The sequence below is a fragment of the Macaca nemestrina genome, chromosome 5, assembly GCF_043159975.1.
Source record: "Macaca nemestrina isolate mMacNem1 chromosome 5, mMacNem.hap1, whole genome shotgun sequence".
NCBI lineage: Eukaryota > Metazoa > Chordata > Mammalia > Primates > Cercopithecidae > Macaca > Macaca nemestrina.
Genome location: NC_092129.1, coordinates 116916115 through 116942123, shown reverse-complemented (window position 1 = coordinate 116942123; position 26009 = coordinate 116916115). Strand labels below are relative to the sequence as shown.

The 26009-nt window shown below is 34.3% G+C and overlaps 1 protein-coding gene across 4 annotated transcripts in view; it reads left to right on the top strand.

Moving 5' to 3' along the window:
• LOC105479493 (adhesion G protein-coupled receptor B3) overlaps positions 1-26009 on the top strand; it is a 735858-nt gene that overhangs the window by 379375 nt on the left and 330474 nt on the right. For all 4 annotated transcript variants that reach the window (XM_071095963.1, XM_011737487.3, XM_071095965.1 and 1 more), the window contains 2 exons: positions 17020-17169; positions 18107-18182. In XM_071095963.1, coding sequence (XP_070952064.1) covers positions 17020-17169; positions 18107-18182 — 226 coding nt within the window. The remainder of the gene's footprint in view (positions 1-17019; positions 17170-18106; positions 18183-26009) is intronic.

Below are 26009 nucleotides of genomic sequence, written 5' to 3'. Positions count from 1 at the left end.
ACCTAATGTAGATGACAGGTTGATGGGTGCAGCAAACCACCATGGCACGTGTATAACTATGTAACAAACCTGCATATTCTACACATGTATCCCAGAACTTAAAGTATAATAAAACAAAACAAAATAAAACAAAACAAAACATGTAGACATAGCCACAAACATTTTGGGTTTGAATTTTCTTTTTCTTTTCTTTCCTTTTTCTTCTTTTCTTGCCTTTCTTTTTTTCTCTCTCTTCTCTTCTCTTCTCTTCTCTTCTCTTCTCTTCTCTCTCTCTCGAGAATTCTAGAGTTTCTTACATGTTAACATATAGACCTAGCCACAAACATTTTGAGTTTGAATTTTCTTTTCTTTTCTTTTCTTTCTCCTCTCCTCTCCTCTCTTCTTTTTCTCTTCTCTTTTCTTCCTTCTCTTCTCTTCTCTTCCTTCTCTTCTCTTCTCTTCTCTCTTTTCTCTCTCTGTCTCTTTCACTCAAGAATTCTAGAGTTTCTTACATGTTAACATGTAGACCTGGTCACAAATATTTTGGGTTTGATTTTCTTTCTTTCTTTCTTTCTTTCTTTCTTTCTTTCTTTCTTTCTTTCTTTCTTTCTCTTTCTTTCTTTCTTTCTTTCTTTCTTTCTTTCTTTCTTTCTTTCTTTCTTGTCTTTCTTTCTTTCTTGTCTTTCTTTCTTTTTCTTTCTTTCTTTCTTTTTCTTCTTTCTTTCGTCCTTCTCTCTTTCTGTCTGTCTCTGTCTCTCTTTCTTTCCTCTCTTTCCTTTCTTTACTTTTTTTTTTCATTTTGAGACAGGTTATTAATTTGCCACTCAGGCTGGAGTGCACTGGCATGACTTAAATTCACTACAACCTCCACCTCCTGGGCTCAAGTGATCCTCCTGCCTCAGCTTTTTGAGTAACTGGGACTATAGTCATGCACCATCACACCAGGCTAATTTTTGTATTTTTGGAAGAGACTGGGTTGCCATGTTGCCCAAGTTAGTCTTTAACTCTTGGGCTGAAGAGATCCTCCCACCTTGGCCTCCAAAAGTGTTAGGATTAAGAATGTGAGCCACTGTTCTGGAAGTTTTCTTTATTTTCTATGAAGAGCATGAGTTTCTACAAAAAAGTTTTTGACGACCTGTGTGCCATAGGGAAGGTATAAAGAGAAGTGTTGCATCAAGGGGATGGTGCTTTGCCTTAGTTCAAGAGATCTTCAGAGGACTTTAATTAGGAAAATGTTTTTAAAGATAGGATTGAGCAAGAAGACCATATGGGAAACTAAGCAGCAAGTGGCTTTCTGTTTCCCTGGAGACCTCATATATGAAAGATCTTGGAATTATAGGTCTTCCCTGGTTGACTTCATTGTTATTTTTGAGATAACCTCGTTCAAAATCTGGTAGATTCACACCAATAACATAAATGGGAAAGTGAAATCTAAAGTCAATTGAAAACAAATTTTGAATTTTATAAAATATTACTTCTGATTTTTATTGGTTTTATATTGCAATGATTTGAAATTAGTAAAGTTATGTATATGCCTTCTTTTCAACTTTGCTCTTCAAATGAACTAAAAGGATGCTACTGTGAGTTTGTGTGAATATAAAAAACAATAACAGTTTAACTGTTTCTATGGTAATAATTGCTCATCTCTATGGAAATAGTGGTCTGCCTATTTAACAATAACCAGTGAAGAGAAAAGAGGTATTGTCTCCCTTTTAACAATTTTTCATTTTTTTTTCTATTTCAGTTCACCTTTTCAAAGGTCTTAATTTGTTTATTATACCAAGAAATCTGGACTAAATTATTCCTTTTCTCCTTTGCTTCCTTCACTGAATTCCAAATAAATAAATACTCATGTGAATTGAAAACTAAAAATTCTGGCTCAGATTGAAGACTGGTGCTTTTATGTCAGTGCAAGTAAGGATGCCATTTTGTGTCTTTTAAAACATGCTAGCTTTGGAGTTAGACATCTGGCTGCAAACCTTGACTATACCGTGACTAACTAGCCTTCTGGAAGTTATCTCCCCTGTATAGTTGTCAAGAGTAAAGGTAACATATATTTAGCACATACAAACACAAGACCAAATATGGGCTGTGCTACTGATTTGTTATGTGACTTTGGTTAAGCTGCTCAGTCCCTTACAGCCACAGTCCACTCCTCTAGGGAGCTTCTAAAGTTTTTACTTAAATTTAGTATTCTACATTTAAAAAATAATCCAAATATTATACTTATTGTGTACTTTACAAGGAAGACCCAGATCCCAGACTTCTAGGCCGATATTATGACCAATCTAGAAAACCATATGTGCTGTCTGGCTGTTTTACGGTTGCCTTCTCTGCTGTAATGGCAGTTAGGGCCCATAAAGATTTCAATGGCATTTGGCATTTTACTATCTTAAAAAGCGATTCTTCTATGCAGTTATTTGTCATTAGTCAGATACTAGCTCTCTTGAATGATTCATACAAATAAATAGTTTCTGCTTTAATTTTATATTCTTTCCTTAACATATACTCCATCAACTGTGGTCTGCAAAATTTTGCTGATTATCGCTATAAATGCATCAAATAATTCTGTAGTATTGCTACATTCTCTGAAATTTATAAATGAATTAGTTCATTTTTATCCTTAACAGAAGTCTTTTGAATAGTCAAACATATTTTTGTTCTTTTGCATTGCAATTAAATTTTCCATATGAACAGCTTTAACTTTAGAAATATAAATAATTTCTTATATGACTAGTTTAGCATATATTTTTAATTTGGTATTTTGTTTGGATCTATGGCATATGTACACGAGAGAGCAGGTAGGAATGTGTGTTTGTGTGTGTATCTTCTAAAATACTTATCAGTGTTTGAACCAGATATGCAGTTGTTTTGGATATCATTAAAATTCATACTACAGGCTTAAGGAAAAATTAGTTGGTTTTTTTCAAAGTTACATTAAAGAATGAAGATACCTTTTAATGAAAGTTAAAGTGAATTGAGAATCCTACAATAGCAAGATTTAAAGGGTATATACTTGTCTATACTGGACGGTATTGTATTGAAGGCATAGCTGATGACTACAAAGTAGAAGCAAACTGTTCATAAGGGAGTGATTTATAATGGATGATAGGTTATATTCCCAAATTTATATTCTGAATTCAGACAAAACCTGATTCATCGAATTTATTAACAGGGTTCTCAAATGAAGTAGGAATACATATTGAGACTAGGATACTAAAGCCTTTTCTTTATTACTATAAAATGTTTAGTAAGCATCTTCAATCTCCATTTAGCTATAGTTTTCCTCTTTGAAATATGAACCTTCCTCCTTTTGAAGAATCTGTACTTTTTATTACAGAGTCTGACCTTCCTCTCTACTTTTTATATAATCACCTTTTGCTTTTTCCAAATTAATTCCCTGATTGTTTATCTTTTAATTTTCCCTAACTCCAAATACTTACCTTATTGCCCCAAAATAACATCTATTATATTTAAAATGTGTTCTGAAAATCTAAAATATCTTTAAAATCACAGAATTTTAGAAATATGGAATATTTATTTTTAAATAATTTCTTAACCAAGAAGCAAATATATTATTTTGTAATATAATTTAGACTACATAGGTGAAACAAATTTATAATTGGTTGATATGCTCTTTTTAGCTATATAGAATTTACTAATGAACACTCAGTGTTTGTGGAACTCAGTTAGTGTTCACTGGTAAATTTTATATAGTTAAAAAGATCATAGCTATATAAAGTGAAATAGAATACTCAGTTTGATCATAGAGTGTGTGTTTGTGGGGTTGGAGAGTAAGATATTGTTTGTTTGGGGACTGTTTGTTTAATAATCCAAAGACCAAAATTATTTTCTGAATTTTAGTGTCCTTAATAGTCTATTGCTTCATATGGGAGAGACATGATGTTTTCAAATATAGAGTTGATGTATTAATTTTATTAATCATCATTCTTTAGTTTGTTCATAATTCCAACTATAAACTCATGAATCTCTACTATAATACCACTAAGATATGTTTTTGCTTCTTTATGATCCAAAATTAGTCTATAAAATATAATTAATTGTGCTTGGTTCAGAGTGTGTTGTGGGATCAAATAAGGGAATATGCTGGTACGAGCATTTAACTGCTTAGTAAATGGTGTCTTCTATTGCTGTTATTACCCCTTTTCTCTCTTCAAAAAATTTATTTGATTAGGCACACATACTTCAGTTCTCCTTATTTCGAAAAAAGGTATAGGACCTATGTTTTTTGTTTTGTTTTGTTTTTGTTTTTTTATAAGATTAAGTAAGTATCTACAGATCCATAAACAAGCCAGGACCCAATATAATAATTAGCCAAGAGAGGAGCTGGTTGAAATGAAAGACTGAAAGTATGACTGAAGAATAATTTTTAATGGAAAAGGTCATGAGCTAACATAGAGGAAGAAGTTAGAGACCAGGCTGGGGAGACCCTGAAAAGGATTTCGTATCTTATACAAATATAACCGGAAACCTGGGAACAACATGATTCAATTTATACTTAAAACCTATGCTGGCTGCAGTGTGGAGAATAAATGGGAAAGGCACAACAATGGAAGCAGGGAACTTAGTGAGTTGTTTTAATTTACATAGGGTCTGATGGACTACTGTGTGATAGTCAAGATGGGCATGAGAAGACAATTTTAAGCTGTGTTTTAGAAGTGAAACAGTAAGTACAATGATGAATTTGATTCAAGAAGTGAGGACATAGATGTGTCAAGGGTAACTTATGGATTTCTGGCTTGAGTACAGGGTCGATGGAGGTGCTGTTTACAGAAATGAGAAAGATTACATAGGGAATGCATATTTTGATGAATAGTGGGTGGAAATCCAGAGTTGAGCTTTGGATACATCACATTTGAGATGCCTGAAGAAATTCAATGAAAAAGTCCAAGTAGACAGTTTAGTATTAGGTCTGGAGTTAAGAAGAAAATGTCTTATACCTATTCTTCCCGTACTTAAGATACTGTGTGAAGTATGTCTTTCACTACATTGTAGTCTCTTTAAATGCAAGGACTCTTTCTTTCTTAATGTTGGATCTTCCACAGCATTTTATATAAGGCAGAGAATGGTTAAAGTGAAGAATAAAAAAGAGTTGTCATGAATTGAATCTGTGTACAAGGAGTGAGTTAACTGCCTCCAACTTAATCCTAATGAAAGGTTATTGATTTTTACAGATGGTCGAAGTGAACAGCAATTAAATGGCTTGCCAAAGTTCACAAAGTAAATGGAAAACTAGGCCTGGTTGACTCCAGGGCACAAGTTGATCATATTAAACTCACTGCTTCTAATTAAGCCCTTGGTAAACCTCATCTGTTAAAAACATGTGGATAGTTATTGCACCAAACTCACTATATGCTAAGATGTTAGCACATAACAATATACAGAAAAATGCCCATCCTTTTGGAATTTAAAATCTAGTGTGGGAGGCAGAAAATGAGTAAGTCTATGTAAAAAAACAGAATTACATAATAGAGAGAAATTGGGGCTTGGATATCTTTATATGGGGCAGTTAGGACAGACCAAGCTAAAGGAAAAATAATTTAGCAAAGACCCATGAATAAGTACGAGGAAAGAATGTTCTAGTTAGAAAGAAAAGCCCTGTGGTAGAAAAGATCTGCGCATCTTAGTCATGATCACCAAACAAGACAGCCATGCATAATGTGACTGCAGAGATGTACAGAGCCAAGCAATGCAGAGCTTTGTAGTTCAAGCTAGGATTTGGGTTTTTTTCTAGGAGCACTGACCAGTCATTGAATTATTTCAAGTAAGAAAAAGTCATAATCTGCTTTATATTTAAAAATGATAACTCTGGTTTATGAGAGAAAGAATTTAGGGGCAGGAGTAAAATAAAGAAAGCCAGTCAGACAGCTCTTGAATTAATTCAGTTGAGAGATTCTGGTGGCTTTTGGCAGGTTATGGAATGGAGACAGAGGGAAATGCAGTGATTGAAGACACATTCCAGAAATAACACCAAGAAGACATGTTGATGGGTGGGATGTAGGGGGCGACAAAAATCAGAAATAAAGAATGATCCCCAAATGTATGGTTTGAATGTCTGAGTACACGGTGGCACCTTCTAGTAAGATGGGAAAGACTGTGGAAGAAAGTGCTTTGGTAGTGGAAAATAAAGGGTTCTAATTAGTAAACGTTTGTTGAATTAAAGAATCTCAATATTGGCTTTGTTTATATGACTAAATACCATATTTCCTTGCATGATCATTTATTTATGAATTGTCTGTGGCTGCTTTCACATCATAATTGCAGAGTTAGGTAGTTGCAATAGAGGCCTGATAGCCTACAGAACTGAAAATATTTACGTTTTAGTTCGTTGTAGAAAGAAGTTTGTCAACTCCTGTTATAGAACATGGTTTAAATGTAAAACAAATTTTAGTGTATAGTTTTCATTTTTTGAATCCAAAGGCTGTTCTTTATTCTACATAATCCTTATAAAGCCTTTGACTCCTTATAAAACCATCCTCTCATTATTAAACTATCCCTTTCTAAGTTAATGTGCTGTTGTTGTTCTCTCTCTCTCTCTCTCTCTCTCTCTCTCTCTCTCTCTGCCTTCCTGTCTCTCTCTTTCTTTCTGTCACCACTGATTTTGGTGGTATCTTTCCCTATTTGTTTCTCTTTATCCTCTAAAAGTGAGTCTTTCCTAAGTTCTTGCTCTATTGTGTCATTTTCTCAAGATCTTCATAGCTTCCCACCTGACTTCTTTTAGGTGTCTGCACAAATGTCAGCTTACATGAGAAGCTTTCTCCATTTAGTATAGCTTGCCAAGCCTAATACATCATCTTTCATTTTTCATTACTGACCTTCTATCTCATTTTGTTTAGTTGTTCCTTGTCTGTCTCTCTCCAAATACTATGCCAGTCCCATGAGGATAGGGACTTTTTTCACAGGTGTATTTGTTCATTTGTTAAATTCTTCATTGCTAGGATAGTCCAAAGAATACTATAGGGGCTCAATAGAGGTTTGTTGGATAATAAATGTATACAATGAATTCTTCTGTCTACAATGATCTCTTTTCCTTTGTTAAGTTATAACACTTTTCAATGTCACTGCTCTTCTGGGAATGAGTGATTTGCTATCTTGGGAAGTCCTTGCATTGTTGCCTCCTGTTGTTGTTTTTTGCCTGCATTGGTGCCTAACTCCTCTTAGATTCCTGACTTATTTCTCTAATAAGGTTTGAACACCCTTGAGTATCAAATAACATATGATGAATACACACACACACACGCACACACACACACTGTGAGTTAATAATGCTGTATATACACAAGCTCTCATTGTTTTGTACTTGGTTGATTATCATCTAATGCTCTTTCCTCTGCAGGAATGCTGTTCGTAATCTTACTGGTTGAGGAAAGCAGGGGGATTTATTTCCTAATGCATTTTCCATATTGATTTGTTTTTAATCTTCAGAGAATCATGCAAAAATTACTTCTATCACATTTTATTTTGTGTTCATGTATGGATCGAAATCATGAATTACTTGTGTAAAGAAGATGAACATTTATAAGTATCTGTTTCTAAAAGTCCATAAAACATACTCTTCTTGAAAACTAAAAGGAAGGTGCTACGATCACCTAAAATTTCTCCATTATATTATGTGTATCATAGAAAGAATAAGCATTCAATAGATAACAAAATAAGTGACAAAACTGAGAAGTTTTAAATTTATTTCTCTTTAAAGAATAATTATCATCTTCAAAAACAGCCTGTTAGAGTTTCAGTAGTTCCTTTTTTTTTTTTTTTTTTTTTTTGAGACGGAGTCTGGCTCTGTCGCCCAGGCTGGAGTGCAGTGGCCGGATCTCAGCTCACTGCAAGCTCCGCCTCCCGGGTTTACGCCATTCTCCTGCCTCAGCCTCCTGAGTAGCTGGGACTACAGGCGCCCACCACCTCACCCGGCTAGTTTTCTGTATTTTTTTTTTTTAGTAGAGACGGGGTTTCACCATGTTAGCCAGGATGGTCTCGATCTTCTGACCTCGTGATCCACCCATCTCGGCCTCCCAAAGTGCTGGGATTACAGGCTTGAGCCACCGCGCCCAGCTGGTAGTTCCTTCTTATGTAAAGTTTTGCTTTACCTGGTTTCAGTTACCCACTGTCAACTGTAATTTGAAAATATTGAATGAAAAAATTCCATAAACAATTTATAAGTTTTAAGTTGTGTGTCATTGAGTAGCATGATGAAATTTCATGTCATCTCACTCTATCCTGCCCCAAATATGAATCATGCCTTTGATTGGCATGTCCACACTGTCTATTCTATGCACCCATTAGTCACTTAGTAGCTAGCCTGTTTATCAGATTGACTGTCAAGGTATGGCAGTACTTGTGTAAAACCCTTATTTTACTTAATAATGGCTCCAAAGAGCAGTGATACTGGCAATTGGATATGCCAAAGAGAAAGAACAAAGTACTTACTTTAAGGAAAAAGGTTAGTTTCCAAGGTAATAAGGAAAGAAGATAAAACATATGTTTAGTTTGCTAAGATCTATGATAGGAATGACTATTTTATCCTTGAGGTTGTGAATGAGGAAAAAGAAATTTATTTTATATATACACACACACACACACACACACACACACACACACACACACACATATACATACAGAGTTTGGTACTGACCATGGTTTTGGAGATCCACTGAAGATCTTGGAACATACCCTCTGTGGATAAGGCGAGGGTTACTGTATGTCTAAGATGATATAGACAGGCGTTTTCTGTAAAGGGACAGATAGTAAATATCTTAAGATTTATGGGCCACATAGTCCCCATTGCAACTACTCAACTCTGCCATTGTAACATGAAAGCAGACAGGGACAACATTGTCAACCTAAATAACAAAAAGAGAGAGCCTCTCTACAAGAAGAATATTTATTCAAGAATGGGCATTGCAATGAGAATTAGCATGCCATAGTAAACTATGTGCATATTTAGAATGTTAAAGGAAGATAATGGTTTTAAAAGGAAAAATGAGGACGATTACATAATTGTTTTGAGATAATTGTATTTGTATATGGGAATCAATAATGAGAGTGGTGCCAGTCTGAGGTTGGACAGACAGTTGCTGGGTAGCTATTGTTGCAGCAGCATATTTTTGTGTAAAGTCTCAGTGTAAGCTTGTGGGTTTTGTAGGCTTTTGTGATTCTTCTTGTTATCAGGCATTTATGCATCAGAATCCTGTCTTCATCGCTTTCCCCCACTCTATTGTCAGGTTTTTGCCTTTTCTTTTCTTGTCTTTTCTTTTATTTCTTTTCTTTTCTTTTCTTTTTCTTTTCCTTCCTTCCTTCCTTCCTTCCTTCCTCTCTTTCTTTCTTTCTTTCTTTCTTTCTTTCTTTCTTTCTTTTTTTTTTTTTTTTTCTTTTTTTTTTTTTTTTTTTTGAGACGGAGTCTTGCTCTGTGCCCCAGGCTGGAGTGCAGTGGCGCGATCTCAGCTCACTGCAAGCTCCGCCTCCCCGGGTTCACGCCATTCTCCTGCCTCAGCCTCCCGAGTAGCTGGGACTACAGGCGCCCGCCACCTCGCCCGGCTAATTTTCTTGTATTTTTAGTAGAGACGGGGTTTCACCGTGTTAGCCAGGATGGTCTCGATCTCCTGACCTCGTGATCCGCCCGTCTCGGCCTCCCAAAGTGCTGGGATTACAGGCTTCAGCCACCGCGCCCGGCCTTCTTTCTTTCTTTTTCTTTCTTTCACACAGGCGACTCCATTTTGATTCAGACAACTTTCACAATATGTTAGTGAATGGGTGTGGCTGCGTGCCAAGAAAACTTACAAGAGTTGTGTACATGGCTCTGGGTGCACCCTGTACACCAACATTATTAAATGCTGAGAAAGTAGGAGTGGCCTGAGAGGAAGCTGAGGGAGTCCTCAATGGAGAGCGCTGAAGTCTGGCAGGGAGCCCTTGAGCAAAAGGCAAAAATGTGCCCCACTGTCCAGAGATGCCCAGGCTTTGAAATGACTAACGGACAAAAAAGAAAAAGAAAAACACACACACACAAGAATTCGAAGTTGATAAGTCATAAATAATTTACAAGTTTATTTTCCTGTGTTGAAAAGGGATATGCAAAATAGCTAATTATTTAAAGTTTCTATATATATATATTACATTATTAAAAACTAACAAGTTGAAAAATGAACCCATAAAAGGCTACATAGTTACTTTCTTGACTGGCCTTTTAGTTTGTCTACTTTTGAGTATCAAAGAATCATGCTCATTCTCTTTAAAAAGTAATTATAAACTCCTAAGGTGAAGAATGTTTCCCATCTAAATCTCTGTGTGAGGATACTTCTGGGACTTAGAGATCTTAACCTATGTAATGGTGATGGTGGAGGTCAAGCTGTTAGAACTCTCTCGGGCACTGTGGTCCTTGCAGATGCCCTCCTAGCTGCTTTGTTTCCAGGGAAGTGATGGCTACATGTTACTCTCCAGCAATCCTATTCTTTTTCTACGTCCTGAATATTTCAATCCCAGCCTTTTGGGACAGAAATAATAATAGATGAGGAGACTAGGGTGCAGAGGACAACAAGAAGAAATGTCTGTATAAATAACTGAAAGTTTCTTACAGACCACTGTTGCAAAATCCTAAAATATGATTTTTCATAGAAATGTTAGAACATAAAGATTGTAGTAGGCAAATTAAACTGAGCATATATGCATTTCCCCTTTTGATAACCACCACTCTTTACTGGTATCTAATTATGATCTCCTGACTGATCAGTGAGAATTTTATTTTCTCAAATGAAATCAGTATGTCTGTCTTTTATACATAGTAGAACATATTACAATGAGGCAAAATAAATTTGCTGTCAATTTCATACATAAAATCACATTGCACCACACATTGCAAAATCACAGTGTGCCTCCTCATTTGTAAAATGAGCATCTTGATAGTAATGATAAGGATGTTGCTAATAAAGATAGCTTGTAGGAATTTTTTTTTTTTTTTTTTTTTTTTTTGAGAGTCTCACTCTGTAGCCCAGGCTAGAGTACAGTGGTGCAATCACAGCAGCATTGACCTCCAGGGCTCAAGGGATCCTCCCACCTCAGCCTCCCTAGCTGTGTGTGCAACACTATGCCTGACATATATACATATATATGTGTGTGTGTGTGTGTATATATATATATATTTTAAACATATGGGGCCTCACTATATTGCCCAGGCTGGACTTGAACTCCTGGGCTCAAGGGATTCTGCCTTGGCCTCCCAATGTGTGAGGATTACAGATGTGAGCCACCATGCCTGGCCATGATGTTTTAAATGTTAACTAAGTGATATGGTTTGTCCGTGTCCCCACCCAAATCTCATTTTGAATTGTAGTTCCCATAATCCCCATGTGTCGTGGGAGGGACCAGGTGGAGATGATTGTAGCATGGTGGTGATTTGCCCCATCTTGTTCTTGTGATAATTAATTAGTTCTCATGAGATCTGATGATTTTGTAAGGGGCTTCCCGCTTCACTGGGCACTCATTTCTCTCTCTGCTGCCATGTGAAGAAGGACATGTTTGCTTCCCTTTCTGCCATGATTGTAAGTTTCCTGAAGTTTCTGTGGCCCTGCAAAACTGAGCGTCAATTAAACCTCTTTCCTTTATAAATTACCCAGTCTCGGGCAGTTCTTTATTGTAACACGAGAACAGCCTAATACACTAAGGTATCGTGTGTAAAGCATTTGGCCAAATGCTGTGCTAGGAACAGTGCCTAACACAGAGGAGGCATTTGGTAAATACTGTTGAATGAAGTAAGAAATGAATGAAGATTACCAGAGTCATACAAGTATTCAATAAATGTTAGCTATCCTTCCCTTCCCTCCCATATGCCTTTAGTATTTTACAAGGTACTTAGCATTGCTATGTAAATATATAAGTCATGTTTTTAAAAAAACTGTTAATGCCAAGTGGTTGATACTACATGTAGACTCAGTTCAGTTCCTGTGTGCTTGCTATGGATACACTAACAAAACAAATAGATGCTTTTCTAACACACTGAGGCAATGCATCATTCTCTCCTGACCCTGTATTTTTCTTACAGAATTTCAAAACAGTACAGGTGACCATCTAGTGATATTGAGTGATGTTTTCCACAAACAATTCCATTTTGATAACTGGGCAATTTTCTACTATTGATGAGTCAAGTTTCCGTTTGTAAGTTGTTCCCTCTGAATCAACATGAAAAATGATGCAAACTTCAAATATATTGGAAACATCAGTATAAGGCAACAATAAAAAGGATGGTCTTTAAGACAGTCCTTAAAGTTATTTTGTATCCCCTGAAACATTTGTTTATGGTTATGAGGTGCCATTGCATGAGTGTTTTCTTTAATCAACTGAGTGTATGGAACTTGAGTTACTGCATTAAGCACTTAGGTTGATGCTTAAATGCAATGCTTTTGAAGTGCTCTTTACAGTTTATAGTCTTGACTGCAGTGGAAATAGTGAATTTGACATTCTTGATGCAGTGATTCTCTCATCTATTGAGGCAAGTTTTTTTTTTAAACCTGGCTGATCTTGTGTACCCAAATAAGGCAACCCCTTCCCTCTGGCAGATTCAAAAAGAAAAAAAGGAAAGGAGAAGAGAGGAGAAGAGAGGAGAGGAGAGAAGAGGAGAGGAGAGGAGAGGAGAGGAGGAAAGAAGGGAGGTAGGGAGAGAGGGAAGGAAGGAAGGAGAGAGAGGAAAGAAAAAAGAAAGGAATGAAAGAAAGAAAGAAAAAAGAAAAAGAAAGAAAGAAAAGAGGAAGAAAGAAAGAGAGAGAGAGAGAAAGAAGGAAGGAAGGAAGGAAGGAAGGAAGGAAGGAAGGAAGGAAGGAAGGAAGGAAGGAAGGAAGGAAGGAAGGAAGGAAAAGATGAAGGGAAAAGGAAAGAAGATTAAGTAAAAAGGAACCCTTATGTAACTCCCAGGTGGTATATTTAAGTGCTAAAGGAGAAGCTCTATTTATTTTTAGTGTAGTTCCTGCCTTTTGTTATATGAATATAATCAACATAAGTTTTGAATATATAATCTCATGCCTAGGATCACTGAAGGACAACCAAAAAATAATGTAAGCTACATAGTCAAATATGTTATAATGATATGGACACACTATGGGGTAGTTCTCTTGGATTTGATAATGGAAAACCTGCTCCAGTAATAATAGACAACAGTGACATGGGACCATTCAAGCACCAAACCCTGTTCTAGGTGAACTATTCTTAGCTCTTGATAGTAACTTTTTTGCTCCTCCAACAGTGCCGTGAGGTAGATGGATAATATTATTCTCATGTTGCAGAAAAAGACTTTGAGACACAGAGAGTTTAGGCAATTTGCTCAGTCATACAACTTATAAGATGAACATGGAATTTATCTTTCAAACCGAAACTTTTGAGACTGATAGAGGATGCTATAAATAAGTATACAAAGCAGCAGGAATAAACCAGACAGATCTGTAAAATCTAGGAGAAATGGTTACCCTAAAAAATCAGGGATTTGGATATTGGATCCAGATCATAAGTCTGTGTGAGCTACTGTAGTGACCACTGTTCTCACATTTTGGCTTTTGTCCATTTTGTTCATCCCTACAGCCTTCATCCCTCCACTCTTCCATTCTTGCTCCTAGACTTTTTCTTTCACATGCCTTCCATTCTTGTCCGTAATACAACTGATGCATCATATTACCTCCAATTTGTATGTGAACCACTCCCAACAAGGATGAATAAGACGGAATCCTCATCCTCCAGGACCTCAATACAGCCAAAACTTCATTAGTTCCCTCAGGGAAAAGGTTATTATCCTGCTTTGGTGTATCAAAGGAGTGCTCACTGGTTACCAAGAAAAACAGCTCATGTGCTTTTAAACCCATCTGCAAAAATTCCCTATGCTTTCTGATGAACAGAAATCTATACTGAACCTGAATCGTTTGAAAGTTTGGCCAATAAAGGACATGATGCTCTCAAAGGAATTTTATGTTGCCTATCCAAATTCAAAATGAAAGTATTAAAATCGCAAAATGGAAGTGCAGCTGGTTTTTCTCTAAGGTTTATCAGTGATGAGTCACCTATTTTTATTGCATAAGAAATCAAATCTAGTGTTGTAATGAAAACACGATACAGTAAATTTAGGATAATTCTTGGAGCACTCAAGATGTGCCTATTTGTTCAGGGACACTGAGTCCTTTGAGATTTATTTTAAGTACTTTAATATTCTGTAAGAAAGGCTTTTGTTTTTTGTTTTTTGTTTTTTTAGTGTTAGAGGAAAGCTGCTCCATCTTCTAAACACCCACAATGACTGGTTTTAATTCAACAATTGTTACAGAAGCAAGATATGTAGATTATCACTTATGCTTTGTATTTATGTCCCTTTATCAGCATGAGGCACATATTTACTTACACGTAGTTTAAGCATTACATTTTTAAATCTTACCTCTTTTTGTATTCACTTAACATATGAGCTGCCTATTTCCCTAAAGATGTTAACTGCATCAAAATTTTACCTGAGTGTTTTGACAGTTAAACTCTGAAGAAGGAAAGGGATTGAAGGTTGGATTGATCTAGTGTCTGGTACAGGAACTGGAAAAAGAAAGAAGTAAAAGTCATCTATAAATTACCTTTGCTACATGGAAATAGGTTTTCTTATCTATTATTAAGGGGTCATAAAGAACCACATTGCTATTTTAGACGTCTGCCTATCTAGTCTAGAGGTAAATATGTATAACTTTAAATTTCGTATTTGTAAAAACATGTATGGTGATAATTTCACAGGTATAATGTGAATCTCATCAGTGTATGAAAGTATATCCTTTTCATAATGGATTTATTGAACGATTCATACTACTTTAAGAACTATTTTGCGAAGAGAGTAGATTTTAAGTGTTCTCACCTCACAAAAAAATGAAAAGTGTGTGAGGTAGTACTTATACTATTAGCTCAAATTAGCTATTCCACAATGTATACGTATTTTTAAACAACATGCTTTACTTAAAACAACATGCTTTACATGATAATTATATATAATTTTGACTTGCTAATTAAAAATGAAATGAAATAAAATACCTTAAGAAACAGAGACATATTTCAGGATGTTAGTTACCATCCATGCAAACATCTCAAACCACTTAGAATGTGTATATACTTATAACAGTAAAAACTTCCATTACATTCCAACTATAATTAATAAATATGTGTTTATTTTTGTGCACTTCTCACACTGAAAGCTATGCAATTTAAGGGATTTACTGTATAAATTAGTGATCCTAATAGACTTTTCCATTCCTTTACAGAATATTATCCATTGGTTACGCTTTTCTGTTTGTTTTTTGTTTTCCATCTAATGTATATGGAGACAGAGAAATTATTAGACCTCAGGGTCCAATAATATATCTTTTATTCTCTTTTTAAATAGAAACTAGTTGTATGACAATCAGAAAGCGTTTTTTTCTTTTCAGCAGTTTTTGGAGCAAAGAAGTGTAATAAATTTCCTCTAAACCCCAAGATATCGAAAGTTAAAGTTAAGGCATGTAACAGTAGATACACTTAATTCTAAACATTGAATAATGCTTAAAGAATGTCCTACTAACTTGCTGACCTGCTTATCTATATACAGCGGAGATTTGGACCCTGTAGGAAAGATGAACTGGCTTATTTATGGATAGCAAAAAGTATATTGTTTTAAAATTTAAAGAAACTATATTAGAACTGGTATCCCAAAACAGCATTTGACATCTGTAACTTATTTATATGTTACCCGGTACCCTCTTTCCTTTAACATTACTTACACAATACTTTTTAAAGCTTAGTATGTCATATTAGAGGATAAATGAAATTCCATCCTATGCTGATAATGGATTGACTAATCACCTGAAAGAACTTTAATAAAGTACAGTTTCACTAATGTGATGTACTAATAATAACCAATTTAATTTGAAACTAAGTTAGTAGTGCAGTAATTTATTTATACAACTAATATTGTTAAATTCTTAATTTTCATCCTCCTTATTTAAATTACAACTTCCTTTAAATGAAATTCACTTATGAGGAGTGTAATGAATTTTTACTTTAGCTATTCAATTGCAATAGCTTTTACAATTGTCTGCATCATATTTCTGTATAAATTCTCCAAGGGACACTTGAAAATATGATGTAGAACAAGTGTGGACCTATCCAAAAGTTTTACAAATTACACTTCATAATTGAAAATGCTTATAATCTAGAAGTTTTTGAGTATTTATCATCATAGTTTTACACATTATAAATGTATATGTAATATGCATTTGTATATAACTACTAAATATAATAAAATATATTAAAATATTACTAAACTTATTCATACATTTTCTGATATGCATTATAATATTTATTGGTATTAAGGACATAATTCTCTGTTTACATATATATATTTATACACACACATTTTTACTTTCAATTTTAGAGAGAAGTTTTAAGAATTATTATTAATCTATTTAATCACTATTCCTACATATTATTTTGCTTTTGCAATTCTGACATTGTTATATAGATTCTGATAGTTCTATCTCCAAAAGTAATATGGCTTTGTTCTCCATTTCTTCAGGGTACCCTATCTAATCCATGAAAATTTGTTCCAAAGACAATGTTCAGATGAAAATGCAGAAAATTTCTTCTTAAGACAAAATTCAGATTTAAATGCAAATTTCAATCCATTAGTCAAGTCTGTTAATCAAAATGTTTTTTAAAAATACAGTATGAGTTTCTGACAATTAAAATAGAGACCAACCATGAACAATCAGTATAGCAGTGCCTGTTAATATTCTCAGAATATCCACTCCATTATTGACCAAGATTGTATGATTCCCACTGAAAGCAACAAAAACTAAGACTGATAAGTAAAATTCAGCAACCTTAATGAAAAATTTTGTCTAATAAGAAGACATAGTTATTTTGTTGCTCTGATAAATATAATTTTGACTTGAAATTTTATTTTGAATATACTGCAAGATTTACCTTGATCAATATTGATTACACTAAAATGTAAAGCAAGTTTAGTTGAAATTATTATTTCTTTTTTAATAGTGGCTAGTATTCAGAAGCTTCCTGCAGCCTCTGTTCTAACAGACATCAACTTTCCAATGAAAGGACGGAAGGGAATGGTTGACTGGGCAAGAAACTCAGAAGATAGGGTAGTAATTCCAAAAAGCATTTTCACTCCGGTGTCATCAAAAGGTAAATATCTGAAATAATGTGAACTTGAACAAGACATTTTTGATAAAGTCATTTAATTAGAAATTAGGTATAAATCTTCACACATTAAACAGTTTAGAAATAGTCTGTAATCATTATGTTAAACTAATTTTCTAAATATAGACAACTTATTCTTGGTTCAAAAGTCTGAATTTACTGAATAAAACAGTCTATTACAGTGTGAAAACTATACAAGTGCAAATTATCGACCTGAGCTTGCCATGGTCAAGTTTCAATATTCGTGGTTTTATCCCCGTATAAAGCATGTGGACTAATATTTTACCTTTAGGTATTGAAATGTGTTGTATTTTCCATGCAATGTCATTTTTATTTCTGCCTCATTAAAATTTGCCTTGGTTTGAAGATATTATTTTGGCATACAAAAACAAATTTAATACCTGGGTGATAAAATAATCAGTACAACAAGCCCCCACAACACAAGTTTACCTGTGTAACAAACCAGCACATGTTCTCCTGAACTTAAAATAAAGTTTAAAAGAAAACAAATTTGAGAAAAAGTTAAGTTTTTAGAACATTTGTAATAGCCTTTAGAATTAATGGCTCTTTTCAAAAGTGACATCGTGGTCACTTTTGCAGATTTCGACCTTAAAAGGTAAAAATCCAAAAGAGAATTGGTTCTCTTTTCTGATATCCTTGGGAAATTAAACTCTTAAATGGAGACTCAGGCAGCTTCTTGTCTCAACCTGGTAAAGGAAGTTTCCTTCATGATGCAAAACTATAGAAAACACATCTTCAAGAGCTATCATTAACGTGCATGGTTAGGAATGCATTTCTTTTTACCAGGCTTTATCTTTGCATAAGGAAGTACTGGAATTATCTTGTAATTAGCAGATTAAAGTTTTATAAGACATAGTATTTTCTTGCCGTTTGCTAATACTTCAAATTTTATTCTTTCTAGAATTAGATGAATCATCTGTATTTGTTCTTGGAGCAGTACTATACAAAAACTTAGATCTAATTTTGCCCACTTTGAGGTAAGCTACAAAGTAATAAACTGTTGTAATTTTGTAAATTATTCCAGAATGTGATTAGAGCTCATTCTATAAAAATAGTCAAACAAGCTGTGGTAATACAAAGGGATTTTTCTTAAATGAAATAGAAAATACAAATTTAATGAACAGGCTATTAGCAATTATGCATTTCAAAACAACTAGGAAAGATAATTTTGGTGTCTGATTGTAGCCCTGCAAATACTTTTGTGACTAATAATACCTTGCCTGGATTCTGAAAAAGGAAAAGAAAAGAAAAGAAAAATCACAAGTGTGTATAATAGAATGGGTCACTGTAAAGTTAATCTGTCTTCTCCCTTTAGTTGTGCTTAATGGTACTGTTCATCAACATGACATGAAATTAAAGGAGTGTCATGATGACTGGGAAAACATGGTATTGTTTATTTGCACAAGATCTTAGTTTGCTTTGAAATAAATTTTCAGTTACAGCTACACTTTTTAAAAATGCTGCTGTTTATTTAGAGGACTATTTCTGGAAGAAAGCTATTAATTTCTTTCCTCCCAGATATTAAAAACAATTACAAATAGTAATTCTACCAAAACTAACTTATTTGCTTTACTGTCTTATCTACTATACCAAATCTCACAGAAAACATCATTCACATCTAATTGGGTTGTGATGTTATCACTCATAGTGACCTGTTTCTCCACATCACCTCATTTTGGAAGATAGAGATAAAGTTGTTTTAGTTAAATACGATCACAGTAGGACTTCTTTCTTATACCCTCATAAATAAGCTTTACATTTTTGGAGAGGAAAGAATATAAATGATGTGTGCAGTTATACTGTGGACAAAACAAATAGTCTAATAAATAAAAACAATTAGAGTTCAGTGCAGATGAAAAAAATATCACCCAAGGAAGCAGCAGTGATTAGTCATGAATCTTTAGAGAAAATCTTTCTATGTGAAGCACATTATTAATATAGGTAGAGAGTCATCCAGAGCCCCTGTAGATGCCATGCAGGGTCTCCTTCAACCATAGAGACAACCATGGGAAGTTGAAATTTATTTACCTCCCTTCTCCTCTGAATAGAATTCAGATTTCCTCAATTTGGATCAGTCTGTGTTTGTGTTTTGCTAACAAAACAAGTTTGAAAACAAAAAAGTCTACTCTCAACTTTTCCAGTGGTTTTATTAAAACTCATTGGTATTTACAGTTACTCGCAGATAAAATTTATTCATAGTTACACTGCCTCTATCTTTATGTTTGATGTTAAACATAAAGTTAAAAATGCCCAGATAATCAAAGTTAGACATTTATTTCCACAGGGAATTCGTTTATATAAAGCTTATATTTTAACAACTCTAGACTAGACACTAACTTAAAATCAGGTGACTTGTGTTTTCATTTCAATTAAACATGTCGAGAGTTTTATAAACTTGTCCAGTCGCTCAGTATTTATGTGCGTTCAATTCACCTTTAAAATAGAAACGTATTTATGTGCAACATTCTCCCTATTTGCTCCTGAGATACATAGTGATTACAAATGAAATATTCAACATAAAAATTTTTAGATTAGTTTCCCTCCTAGATGTCCAGCAGTGTTGCATTATGATTAATCTTGTTCCATATAATCTCATAGTACTCACTCACCTACACAAATGAAGTCAGGTTATTCCAAGTTTTATAAATTTATGCAGTCAATATAATTGGAAATTTCTTCAGGAAATTTCCCAAGGGATCCCAGCCTTTTTTGTAAAATGAAAAAAGAAGCATTTAATTAGTGTTTGAACTTTAAAAAAAAATATCATGACAGAGGCCGTTTGTCTCTTAAAGCTTATGGGTAGATTAATGGCTTCGTTATGGATGATTTAATGGATACAGTAGAGACCAGTCTGACAGACTGGCTCCCCTGATACCGCCTGTAACACAAAGGGATTCAGACAGGCCACTGGGCAAGTCACTGACTTTTTTTATAAGTAAAATGTGGTAATTGAACTTAAAATTTTTTTCACCTTCAGAAATTATATTTTCATTGCAGAAAGTTCCTACATATTCTTTAGATTGAAGTCCTTAATAACCTCTGTATAAAAATCACGAATTCATTTACCTATACATTCTTTGTATCCATAAAGTAATTTAGTAAATGTCTATAGGACAACTAAATAGTACTTAGATCATTGACCAGATATAAGGACAATAGAATGCTCAGGATGAAATATTTGTTAAGTACTCTTAGAAAGGTGAAGTACTAGTGTTTACTTCTCATTTTATCTCTTGTAGTAATATAATGTGACCACTAAGTACCCTCGAACTTGTTTTTCTCCGTTTCAAAACATTCTTCCAGAAAGTCTAATGAGTAACTGCACGAATTATAGGTCTGCTAAATGAAAATATACTTTTTATTGAACAAGGGTGATTCTTTTTTCCACAGTCACTCAGCAAACATTTACTGAGCAGCGCCCCTGCTAACAGTACTGTATGAATTCTTTTAAACTTCCCCTGCTATCGCAACCCTCAGAACAGTTCTTGATAAAGGGTCAAGGATTTTTTTCTGTAATAATTAATTTATTTTTATTTTTATTTATTATTATTATTATCATTATTATTATTATTGAGACAGAGCCTCGCTCTGTCGCTCAGGCTGGAGTGCAGTGGCGCAATCTCGGCTCAGTGCAACCTCCGCCTCCCGGGTTCTCGCCATTCTCCTGCCTCAGCCTCCTGAGTAGCTGGGACTACAGGCGCCTGCCACCACGCCCAGCTAATTTTTTTGTATTTTTAGTAGAGATGGGGTTTCACCATGTTAGCCAGGATGGTCTCGATCTCCTGACCTTGTGATCTGCCCGCCTCGGCCTCCCAAAGTGCTGGGATTACAGGTGTGAGCCACCGTGGTAATAATTAATTTTTCTATCTGATAAAATATCTTATATAAGACATCTTTAAAAATAAGGCACAATATTTACAAGTTTAATGTTACAATGTTACAATAAGTACAAGTTTAATGTTTGTACTATGAAAATATTTTAGGAACAGAGGATTAAAATATGTGTATTTTGCAATTTTACTGTGTAAGTGTGACTGTGTGAATTGAACTCAATAGGAAGGGAAACATCTTCTTATTCAACATAAAACGTACAAATTCATTCTATATGTTCAGTTATTATTTATGCATTTTTATAAAATGTATTCCTTGTTGATGATTTTACTAATTATATGTTGAAATATGTGAAGCCACGTTTGTTATACACAGAAATAGTAATAGTAGATTTGTTATGTTTCCAGAAATGGTATATTTTGGTATAATTATTTTCATAATTTTTCTCATAGAGACTATGAAGCAGGACTTGATGTATGCTTTGAATAAATACAGTTTAGAAATTGTCCTTCATACAAAGACAAAAATAACTTTGCAAGTTGACTGTCTCTTTATTGAGATATTTCTCTTCTTCTCTTAGCCCTAATATATATTCAACTGTCCTTCGAGCTGCAATTTTTATTTTACTATTCAGTTGTCTTCCCTTTTAAAGTTAAGTAGATTCAGATTGTTACTTCAACTGAAGGAAATATGCTTCAGATGAATTCCAAACTATGTGCTATTCTCAGCCTCTCAACTTCCTTCTTCAGAATAATTTCTTATAGATAAAAAGTACAGATGGGCCAGGCATGGTGGCTCACACCTGTAATCAGCACTTTGGGAGGCTGAGGTGGTGGATGACTTGAGGTCATGAGTTCAACACCAGCCTGGCCAACATGGTGAAACCCCATCTTTACTAAAAATACAAAAATTAGCCGTGCGTGTTGGTGCATGCCTGTTAGTCCCAGATACTTGGGAGGCTGAGGTGGTAGAATCACTCGAACCTGGGAGGTGGAGGTTGCGGTGAGCAGAGATTGCACCACTGCCCTCCAGCCTGGGTGACAGAGCAAGACTCTGTCTCAAAAAAAATAAAAAAATAATAAATTTGTAAAAAGTATAGAACTACAGGATATTAATGCTGTAAGGTCTTTTAGGGTTTAGTGTGAGCTAGAACTCTCATTTTATAGATAAGAGACCTGAGATCCTTATCGCTTAAGTGACCTAAGATTATATGTCCAGTAGGTAACTGAATTATAATCCAACTTATCTTGTTCGCTAAAACCAGGACTCTTCTACTATATCTCATTCCCTCTATTCTGCTACTATTTATTATTTTAAGCAATACAAACCATAGACTTCTATGATAGTTCATGAGTATACCTGTATCCTTTGCAGAAAATCTTGTAAGAGCCAGAACAGGTGGCTCTATGTTGGCAGCTTCAGGGAGCACTGGGGCTGGCCTGGTGGCCCCAGCCCAGGCTGTCAATGCCAAGACTTGAATTTGTGACACCTCCCATTCCCCCATGATCACTTATGTGCATGTCCAACTCAGTTCAGAGGGTCCTTTGAGGGAGTGAGATATTGACACACAGACCCCACTCACATTAAGGAATTAGAAAACTTGCATATCTTGGCAAGCTCATAAACTGCTCTGAGAATTTTAACTTACTTTTATAGCATTTTTTGAGGCCAATTTAGCAATACCAAGAGACTTAAAAGTGCTTTGTCATTGATATAGCAATTCTACTTCGAAGAATTTATTTTAAGGAAATAATCTCTAAGGAAATAGAAAAGTATATCCAAGTATACCCTCAAGCCAAGATATCAATAAATGGTTATAAACAATCATTCATCTGATTAATTTAATAAGTTCAGTTTCCAATTTTGTGGGATAGCCACGAAAGTTCTGAGTACGTGAGCAGTATGTCGTTATTCTGTTAAGACATGAAAAATGTAGTCCTGTAAAAAAATGCATTTTTTGTAATGATTAACATTAAAAGAATTATAAAAGAACTAATAAAATTATATGTAAATTTCACTATAGTGGAATAAAGAAAAATACAGATGAATGAAAACTAAAGTGTCCTCAAACCAAAAGTCATTACAAAATTATTTTTGAAGAAAGGAACAAATTTCAATAATGCAAATATCACATGAATTTCTTGTCAAATACACTAACCTAATTAAGGTAAATGAGGCTGAAATTTTTATATATTCAGGAAATGGAACTCATTTGAATTCCTAATGCTATAAAAATTAAAAATGAATAGAAAAATAATATTGGAAATAATAGAAAATTGAAGACGTAATCACTTTTACACCAATGCACGCTGAAGGCAATCACCCTGAAGCAGTCAGCTCTCTCAAGAGCTCATGCCTTAGGTTTAGGACCTAAACTTTGAGTCTTCCTTTTTAATTCTCACTGTGCAATGAAATATTCTAATTTTGTGACGTTCTGTACCTTTTTAGATTGTCCTCTCATGAAAACATTAGACATTTAAATTATCTATGGAAATTACAAATTGGCATAGATTATAGTATAAAATATTGTGCTATTAGTGCATTATTTTTTAAAATCTGGGTTTAGTTTGGTCAGATATTTTTAAAGTGGATGTAAATCTCTGATCACTTGGCATTTTTAAAATTCTAGATTCTACATATCTTAGCAACCTACAGTGAAATTCTAACTCGTTTCAACTTTAAGTAAACCCAATCCTACTTTTTAGCAGCTGTCAGCTGATTTGGGTTTTAAAAACAAAGATATTTAGCTTTAAAATTTTAGTAAAGTACCCAAATTCCCATACTGTATGAAATCATCTATTTTATTTTGGTCTTATTTAAATTGGTCTATTCATTTAAAACATTTATGCAAGTTTCATTTTTGAAACTATATGAACTATAAATCTAAAAATGGAAAAGGGCTATAGTAACTTTACTAACTTCCATGAAACCCTTAACATCTTTTTGTTATAACTTATCTGGCAATACTGTATGTGTGCTATTGGTTCTGCCATCTCCTCCACTGGGGCTTTTTCTATAACTGCATTACATTTTTTATTGTGTTACAAAACATAAAATTTACCATAACTACTTTTAGTGTACAGTACAATGTTAACTATATGCACTTGTGTAACAGATCTCTAGAAACTTTTATCTTGAAAAATTAAGACTATACACATTAAAGCACAACTCCCCTTTTCCCACTCCCTCTGACCCTTAGCAACAGTCATTCTATTTTCTGATTCTTAGTTTGACCACTTTCAATACCTTATCTAAGTGAATCATGCAGTATTCATCTTTTTGTGATTGATATATTTCAATTAGCATATCATTTGGGTTCATCTGTCTTGTAGCATATGATAAGATTTTTTTCTTTTTATACGGCTGAAGAATATTTCATTGTTTATGTATATGCCACATTTTCTTCATCCATTCTTCCATTGATGGACAATCAGCTTGCTTCCACCTCTTGGCAATTGTTAATTATACATCATGAACATGGGTGTTCAAATATCTCTTTGAGATCTTTCTTTCAATTCTTTTGGATATATACTCAGAAGAGAGACCATTGGATTATTTTTTATTTATTTTTTCAGAAACTGCCTACCGTATTCCAAAGCAGCTGCACCATTTCACATTCCCACCAACATTGCATTAGGGTTCCAATTTTCCCACATCCTTGTCAACATTTGTTATGTTGTTTTGTTTTTTGTTTTTTTGTTTTGTTTTGTTTTGCTTTGTTTTGTTGTGTTGTGTTGTGTTTTTGAGACAGAGTCTCACTCTCTTGCACAGGCTGGAGTGCAGAGATCTCAGCTCACTGCAACCTCTGCCTCTCCGGTTCAAGCGATTCTCCTACCTCAGCCTCCCAAGTAGCTGAGATTACAGATGTGTGCTACCACGCCTGGCTAATTTTTGTATTTTTAATAGAGATGAGGTTTCCCCTGGTTGGTCTTAAACTCCTGGCCTCATGAGATCGCCACCCTTGGCCTCTCAAAGTGCTGAGATTACAGTCATGAACCACCCCACCCAGCCTGTCTTTTGTTTTTTAATAATGATTATCCTAGTGGGTGTGAGGTGATAACCCACTGTAGTTTCGATTTGCATTTCTCTTACAATTAGTGATGTAGAGCATCTTTTTATATCCTTGTTGTCCATTTATGTACCTTCTTTGGAAAAATATCTATTCAAGTCTTTTGCCCATTTTTTAATTTGATGATTTGGTTTGGGTTTTTGTTGTCAAGTTTTGGAATTACTTATATATTCAGGATGTTAACCTCTTACCAGATACATAGTTGCAAATATTTTCTCCCTTTTCATAGGTTGCCTTTTCATTCTACTCATTGTTTTCTTTCCTGCACAAAAGTTACTTTGTTTTGTTTTTTAATTTGATGAAGTCCTATTTGCTTATTTTAGCTTTTCTTCCCTGTACTTTTGGTGTCATCTCCAATTTCAATGATTTGAATGTGTTTCTCTGTGTTTTCTTTTAAAAGTTTTATAGTTTCTAGTCTTATGTTTACATCTTAATCCATTTTATGTTAAGTTTTTTATATGGTGTAGGCACACGGATATCCAGTTTTTCCAACACTATTTGTTTAAGAGATTATCCTTTTCCCATTCTGTAGCCTTAGCAACCTTGTCGAGTGTCATTTGACCATATACAAGAGGATTTATTTCTGGGCACTCTATTCTGTTCTGTTGGTCTATATGTCTGTCTTGACACCAGTACCATACTTTTAAAAAAATCATTGCTGTGACTTTGTAATATAGCTTGAAAATAGAGAATATTTTGTTTTTCTTTCTTAAGACTGCTCCAGCTGTCAAGAGTTCTTTGAGATTTTATATGAATTTTATATTTTTTTCCATTTCTGCAAAAATACCATTTGGATAGATTGCTTTGGGTAATATGGACATTTTAGCAATATTAAGTCATCTAATTCATGGACACAGGATTTCCTTCCATTTATCTGTCTCTCCCTTCAATTTTTTCAGAAATA